At 35.0% G+C, this 8,524-nt stretch overlaps 1 protein-coding gene across 1 annotated transcript; it reads right to left on the bottom strand.

Annotated features, from left to right (window-relative positions):
* Positions 1 to 2,572: 2,572 nt before the first annotated feature.
* LOC117724762 (olfactory receptor 2B11-like) lies at positions 2,573 to 6,919 on the bottom strand. Its single transcript, XM_076916485.1, has 2 exons — positions 6,757 to 6,919; positions 2,573 to 3,739 (listed from the first exon to the last, which is right to left on the bottom strand). The coding sequence occupies exon 2, from the start codon at positions 3,718 to 3,720 to the stop codon at positions 2,782 to 2,784; it is 939 nt and encodes a 312-aa protein (XP_076772600.1). The 5' UTR covers positions 3,721 to 3,739; positions 6,757 to 6,919; the 3' UTR covers positions 2,573 to 2,781.
* Positions 6,920 to 8,524: the final 1,605 nt, after the last annotated feature.

Genomic DNA, 8,524 nt, shown 5'->3' with positions numbered 1-8,524 from the left:
GAAAATGAAGAATGTCAACAAATTTAAAAGCAGTGAATAGAGTAACTCAACCAGTGAGTCTGTTACAGCCTAGAATTTCTTTAACTTGCTCATTACTTAAGACATGGCCTGTGATCACAATTTTGTTAATCTCTTCTTGCATGAGCTAGATGAGGAAAGGTTTGCTTTCATAGCACCTATGCATAATAATGCTCAATCCATAAAAAGATATCAGTGGAACATTCTGCCACAGGGAATGTTAAACAGTCCAAATTCGTGTCAATATTTTGTGCAACAACCACTACATATAAATCATGGGGTATTTCCTCAGTCCTTTATGTGTCATTACATGGATGATATTTTTTGGACTGATTCTGACACAGATGCTTTAGAGAAAATATTTAAGGAAACACAAAGAATTCTGCCACGCTGGGGGTTACAAATTTCTCCTGAAAAATGTCAGGGATGAGCTTCTACTAATTATTTGGGTTTTAAAATAAGTTAACAAAAATTCAACCACAAAAGGAACAGATCAGAAGTGATCAGTGACAAACTGTTCATGATTTTCAAAAATTAATGGGAGGTATTAATTTCTGATGGCCCATCATTGGATTAACTACTCAAGAGTTAAGTAATTTGTTTCAAATACTCCAAGGAGATTCAGACTTAGGCAATCTAGGACAGCTAACTATTAGTGGCTTTTTATTTAGTGTCTTACTTAGCTAGCTCCCAAATAATTGAGATTGGACTATTATATTTTTAAAAATATGCTATAAAAGAACAACAACAGAGCAGTATTTCTCAATTTTAATCCTCTAAAATAATCTGGCTACTTCCCAGGCAAAATCCCAAAGATAGGCTTTCTCTTCTCAAGCTGTTTTCTCAGGGTCTCTCCTGGACTCACTACCCATGGCTACATCCCTATTTTCTCTTTTTCTCACCTCCTCTCCTGCCTGCCAGGAGTTCCAGCTCTATTCCTTACCTCTGCACAGTCACTGGCTATTAAACTTTCTTTACTGACACATCAGTAAACAATTGAGTAGCTGGTGTTTAAACAGGACTGAGACAGGAGAATGTCTGAATAAGTATTGAAACTAGATATTGTAAGACAGAATTCAACATTTGAATTGTCACACAGTCCACAATAGCATTATGTCTACAGCTAAAACTGTGAGTAGAGAAACAGTAAACTTCAGTAGAAGAGAGACCGCAAGATGCATACGTAGATCACATAAATCCCAAACTTGATTGTAGTTTGGTCATTTTGCTTTAAACTCATTCTCTTACTGGCAAGAAATATAGTATCATGGAATGAATTTTCTCAAAGTAAAAAATTTAAAGATTTACCTAGGAAAAATTTTCTGATTTCATCAAAAAAGTTAGAATTAAACTATATCAGTTGTAGGGAACAGACCTGTCAGAAAGGTACTAAATATAGTAGCTTATCCTGATATAATGCCTTTATGGGTAATTCTTGAAGATTGATAAAATATTTAAGCATCTAGGTCAAGGAAACTGACATGTCTTGCATTTTTCTCTAATGTTTAACTATTTATCATGCATCTTTTAAAGTTATTCATAAATTATTTCAATACCACATAATTTGATAAGCCATCAATTTGTTATAATGAAGTGTAGCTACAAGTATATGCATATAAATATTTCCAGGCTGCCATAATATAAATTGTGTGTGTGTGTGTGTGTGTGTGTATCCTATTTAACTGATCAAGATATTTAAAATAAATGTTTAAGAAAATATTTTTATCTTTTATCATTTACTCTTTTTGGTATTTAATGAAAATTTCTTAATTTCTCACAACCTCAGCATCACCCACACATATACTGTTGTATAAGTAACGCGCACTACCCAACTGTGCCACTGGAGCATGCTTCCTTAATTTCTCATATCAATTACATAAATGCATATTTATATTTAAGAAAAATTAACAAGGCATTAAAAATCCACACACATAAAATCTATACATTTACAGAATAGTTTATTAAAATTTGTTCCTGCTTGACCGTAGATATCCAGACTTCCCACAAGATTTGGAAAAACTTGAAGGTTTATTTGAAATATGACAAATTAAAAAAGCCATTGATGGCCGGGCAGTGGTGGCGCATGCCTTTAATCCCAGCACTTGGGAGGCAGAGACAGGCAGATTTCTGAGTTCGAGGCCAGCCTGGACAGCCAGGACTACACAGAGAAACCCTGTCTCAAAAAACCAAAAAACCAAAAAAAAAAAAAAAGAAAAAAAAGAAAAAGAAAAAACCATTGATGAAAGTCACTATGTAGTTTTCCTGGCAACTGGCTTGGAACAATGTAATTGCACTATAAACTAAATCATTGTTTTAGCACTTAATAAAGTAAGCACTTCTGAATGTAGAAATAAAAGTATTTTAACATTTTTTCTAAGCAGAAGTTAAAACTATCCAAGATTAAACCTTGCCTAGCATGATTAGGAGAAACACAAGTAACCAGACATACTTTATATGAACATGTAAAAAACAGAAAGAAAAAGAAAGAAAGATAAGTTTTGTACAGGGAATGAGATACAGAAAAAGCCTTTAATTTGTTAACTATTTTATATAACATCTACAAGCATTCACTTTGACATTTGTTTAATACTATCCAAGATTAATCATTGCCTAGCATGATTAAGAGAAACACAAGTAACCAGACATGGGTTATAAAATCACGTAAAAAACAAACAAACAAAAAAAGAGATGAGTTTTGTAGAGAGAATGAATTATAGGAAACACCTCTAATTGTTAACTATTTTATATAACATCTACGAGCATTCACTTTGACATAAAAATGTTTCTGAATAGGTTACCTAATGCCCCCTTTACATCCTTATTTCTCAGGGTATAGATGAATGGGTTCAGGGTAGGAGTTACTACTCCATAGAAAAGAGCCATGAACTTAGGTTGGTCTTTTGTAATAGAGGAGGGCGGCTGAAGATACATGCTAATGGCTGGACCATAAAACAAGAGAACTACAATGAGATGAGAGGAACATGTCCCAAAGGCCTTTTTCCTTCCCTCTGAAGATTTGATTTTAAAGACAGCATGTCCAATACTAGCATAGGAGGCAAGAATTAAACACAGAGGAATAGCTAAAAGAAAAATGCAAACCACAGAGAGAGCAAGCTCATTTGTCCCTTTTTCACCACAAGCAGTTTTTATCAGAACTGGAATCTCACACACCAAGTGATCCAGTTTATTGTGGCCACATAGAGGCAATTGCAGTGTCACAGTGGCTTCTGAGACAGCATAGGAAATTCCAATCAGCCACACAATGGACACTAACAGGAGGCAGTTATGCTGATTCATTATGAGGGTGTAGTGCAGGGGTTTGCAGATGGCCACATAACGGTCAAAGGACATAAGAGCCAGGAGGACACACTCTGTACCCCCCATTATGTGGAAGAAATAAAGCTGAACTACACATCTCATGTAGCTGATGGTCTTTGTGGAGCCCCCAAGGTTGGTTAGCATCTGAGGCACAATGCTTGTGGTATAACACATGTCCAGAAAGGAGAGGTTGGTGAGAAAGAAGTACATGGGGCTGTGGAGACAGGGGTCTAATGTGGACACCAGAATGATGGCAATGTTTCCAATCATGGCTGTGGGGTATGTTATCAGAAGAATAATAAAGAGAGGAAGTTCTAGCCAAGGACGATCTGCAAAACCAAGTAGAATAAACTCTTCTGGGTGGCTTTTATTGATCAATGCCATTCTTTGCAATATGACTTTCCTATAGTAAAGAAGTATCAAGAAAGTTAGTGTTACAGGAATAGAAAAACCTCATGATTCATTGGCTATACTTATAAAAACCACGGTTGCATTCTGCAGTTGAAATGTCATAAGTTATGGTAAAGAGACACCTCACTCCTACTGAGCTTTATGCCAAAGCAAGAGGACATGGGTTTTATCTTCAGTAATTAGGTAAAAATATTGGCAAGGGAAACACATTTCTATAATCTCCCCTCTATTTAAGAGAAAACTGATTATTTTTCTGGAGCTTGCTGATGAGCTAGTGTAGCTGAATTGATGAGCTCCATGTTTAGTGGGAGGCACAGTCTCCAAACATGAAGTAGAAATCAAATATAGAAAAAATTTGGCACAGACTCTGGATTTTATATGCCCAACATACCTACACAATAGAAACATGTATGCACACCCATTCATACACATACATAATCCTCCATGCACACAATGTAATGTAACTGGGGATTTAGCTGCTACTTCTGATACAAAATTTGAAAGGAATTTCGAATTATCTGACTGTACATGTGGCATAAAGTTTAGGAGCTAATTTTAAGAGCAGTGATGAAGGCATTGCTGAAACATCATAGAAACATTTCTAGTAATCAGTCAGAAAAGTTGGAATAAATAGCTGTGAGATCTCAGTATGGTGAATTGGCTGGTCCATTTCTATAGTCTGGGATGAATTATCAAATCTTCTGCATGTGTAATGAATACAATTGAGATATATACAAAACTTCTTTATGTACTTGAGATTGAGCAAGTAGTTAAAACACTGTTGACATTTTTCTTCATATTTGTACAGTTATCAATAATCCCCTATTTATAAGACAAATGAGTTAAGCCTCAATTACAGTGCAGTTTTTTTGTGTCATGTGTATCTTTATTGTATAACTATTTAGTGGAAGCACTGACATTCAATAATTTGTGATAAATTATTATTAATTCATTCATCTTCTAGATGTATTTATCTACTGAGTTCAATGCTCTCTTATAAAAATTGGGTCAACAATCAGAGAAACATTATTTTTTTGTTATTCACATTGATATTGTAAATATATATTACCTCCAAATTTCTTTTGTCAGCTGATATCTTAATTCAGACAGAGTAACATTCAAATCCCAGTAATTTTGATTTTGGATATGTGCCAGTACTTCATAGCTACAACAATATAATAATATGTTATATTATTATATTGCTGATATAATAAAATCAATAAACAGAGTAAAACAATGTTTTGAAAGTTAAAAAGGTTTATGTACACATTTTATTTATGAGTGTTTCATGCAAACCCATCTCTGACATTAGATGAATATTCAAATGTGATGTTAAGATAACATTCCATTGCCCAAATCTGAGTTACTTCTCTAGCCAATCAGCAGCTTCATAGCAGACTATTTTTTTGCAGTTAGAAGCAGATCTCAGTCTTTGCTTCATTGAAACCTCAGGGCCACCTTGTGAGGTTTCAAAAGATCCACTCAGACCAAGATATGAAACATGTTTTAAGACTACACATTATCCTAGGTAAGATGCATAAATTAAAAAATTCTATATTCTAGAAGAGTAATAATCTCAACAAATGATTTTAAAAATAATTTTTAAACATTATCTTTCTGGTTTGGGTGTTTTGCTTCCATATATGCCTGTATACCACATGTGTGCCTGGCGCCCACAGAGGCCAAAAAATGGCAAAGGATACTGAGAACTGAAACGATGAGCCTCTATGTGAATGCTGGGAATAGAACCCAGTTCCTCTAGAGGAGCAGCTAATATTATTATTAACATCCAGTCCTGAAAACAACTTCTTAATGAGTTTTTTTTATGATAAGCACTCTAACAAGCTTTTCTCATCTTTAAAATCTTTTAGCAATTGTTCCCAAATAAGAGAATTATTTCTGTATTTTAAGATACATAACTTCTCCTTCCTTCTCCTCTCCTCCCATTACACACACACACACACACACACACACACACACACACACACACACACACCCCACATTTCCCCCTTTTCTCATATCCACTGTTCCTATGTTTCCCTTCAGAAAAGAGCAAGCCTCCTGGTAATATCAATGACAACTGCATAACAAGATGCAATAAGACTAGGCACAGACGCTCATATCATGGCTGAACTCCACTGTCACTCCTAGGAGTCCAACCAAAAATGGATGGTGGTAGAAAGAAAATCATCCCAAGAAAGGCAACATGATGTCTACTGAATTATAACTGGATAATAACTGTTAAATGAAGAATAATAACACTTATAATCCACATATCCAGAGAAGTTAGATAAAGAGGAATGGTCTAGGGGGATGTGTGGAATTCCCTGGGAAGGGAAAATAGAAGAGATTTTGTAGGTGAATTGGAATGGGAAAAAGGAGAGAAGCTTTAATTTTCTTACTAAGTGATGTAACACAATTTCAACTCTCAGGGATATCTATCCAGGAGTGATTAAAATCACTGATCAAATGCAGGCTGAGTTTCTGTTGACATTCTGTCCATATGTCTACTTGCATTTTCATATCAACATATTATATTCACATTCAGTTTGATAATACACACCATTTTGTTTATATTTCTAGTACTTTGGCCTTTGTAGGTGGTAAAAGCTGTCTTTATTTTTAAATATCCTTTATTAAATAATATTTTTAGAATGGACTAAAGCTTTAATTGAAACACATGAACAAGATTTATCTTATTTTAAACATGTTTTTATAAGATCAAATGACTAAACATTAGTATTTCTCTCAGGTAATCAACATCTGAGAAATAGAGTGCTTATAGAAACTTAAGTGTTTCTTTTGGTTTCAGTGATAGAATGAGAAAGAAATGAGTTAAAACTTAAAGTCTAGTTGCTCCTAAAGCCACTGGAATAGATACAGCCAAAGTTCATGAAAGGCTTTTTGCAATGAAGCTGTTTTTCCTTTGTACTAATTAGATACTGCATCCCACACTTTCCAGCCTTCCTAGGATTGCATGTCTCTCAATACAGGTGTCTCTTCACTTACCTTATTTTGATAAACCCTCTTTATTTGATTAAAGAGTAATCATAAGGGAAGATATTTCAGTTTTCCTTTTCCCAGGACAGAGAGATTCCAGGATGAAGGTGAGAATTTAAGATTTGCTTCAGAACTCTCAGGTTTTTAGTTCATACAAAGAAGCCAAAAGTAGGGAAAGTTCGAGTTAGTAAAATAATAATAAAGAATATCAAGAAGGTTTTTATGTTATCATGTTTTTTTTTCTATTCTCGAGAGTCCTGTGCATTGTTTTCACAGACATCTCATTTACCTTTGTCCCCTGTGACTAGACAGAGAAAGTTCCCTGGAAAAGAGTTCTCTGAGGACATGCTTCTCATGCACAGTTACCTGCTGTGCTGATGATAGAAGACAATCTTCTCTGAAGCAGGAATAAATTGATTCTGCTTCTTAACAAACTAAACACTCCTAAAATATACACAGTTAAAGATGAGCTTGGTTAAATCAATTATCCTGAGGAATTTAAAAGAGAATGGTTTTATATGCTACCTTATTTAAGGATATCATATAAGACTTTAAGGTTTTAATTATCTCTAGTATAACAAAGAAGGTTAATTAAAAGCAGGAGAACAATAAAATAATATGCAATAAATTTATACCCATTGTAAATGATCTACTAATATCAAGAAAAATTCTAAGTATTTAGTATTTTATCACAATTAAAAGGCAATGATATGAAAACAATCTGCTTGCTAGTTACTGAATAATATATACTGTGTATTCTTCCATTCTCTTGTTACAACTTGCTCAGATAGACCATGCAACAGTTTTAGAATTCTGTCTCTATGGGTTCATGCATAATCAATGTATCTAACAACAATGACTGTACTCACTCTGTCCTCACCACAACATTATGAGTCCTGTGGGACTTGGAATATTTCAATATACATGACAAGCTTTTAGTAATCCAAACGTACATTAATTTGAGAAATAAATTAAACACTTTGAATAATACATACAAGAAGTCCATCTTCTACTTTGTCTATTTCATGATACTTCCTTTGAAGGAATTCACTGATATCTTTGCAATCCCCTTTTCACTGCACATGTGTTTAGTGTTCTATACTACTTTCCTCTAGAACACAATCCACTGGTATTTTTACCATATCATTACCCCTCATTGCTGATTCTAGAAGAAGCATGATCTGTCTTCTTGTTGAGCATAGATGGTAGAAACCTTCAGAGAAGCAGTAGACAGTGAAACAATAGCTGGTTTGGAGTGCTGCCTAAGCAGAAACTCTTTTGACATGTTCACAGATCCTGTAGTAGTGTTTATGCCCTGAGTTACTTTCTACAAGCTTCTGTAGGAATTCTCATTTCCCCAGAATACATTAGATTGTACACACTTCCCTTTGCTACTTCAGTCTGAGTCTTAGTGTCCTCTCTCTTTCTCTCCTTTACTGCCTCCCTCCATCCCTCCCTTTAATCCTTCTACCCTTCCCTCTGTGTATGTTGCATATGTGTTCATACATGTGTGCAGGTATGAGCCTGAGCATGTAAACATGCTTGTGAATATCAGTAGTGGGCATTGGTGTCTTTCTCTTTTTTCCTTGATACAGGGTCTTTCTTATGAACCTGGTCTTCATCACCACACAACACCCTGCCATACACACTTGCACACACAAAGGCTTTAAGGCCAGCAATCTCCCCCCAACTCCCAATCCTCCTATTGGCAACTGACCCCTGGCACTGAAACTTCAAGCCTATGAAACCACATCCAATTTTTATATGGACAATGCAG

Source organism: Arvicanthis niloticus, chromosome 20, assembly GCF_011762505.2.
Source record: "Arvicanthis niloticus isolate mArvNil1 chromosome 20, mArvNil1.pat.X, whole genome shotgun sequence".
NCBI lineage: Eukaryota > Metazoa > Chordata > Mammalia > Rodentia > Muridae > Arvicanthis > Arvicanthis niloticus.
The sequence above is the reverse complement of the archived record's forward strand: the minus strand, read 5'-3'. Positions and strand labels throughout refer to the sequence as shown.

Bases quoted from the DNA above. Each gene is read 5' to 3' on its own strand.
- LOC117724762 (XM_076916485.1), bottom strand. From the start codon at position 3,720: ATGGCATTGATCAATAAAAGCCACCCAGAAGAGTTTATTCTACTTGGT.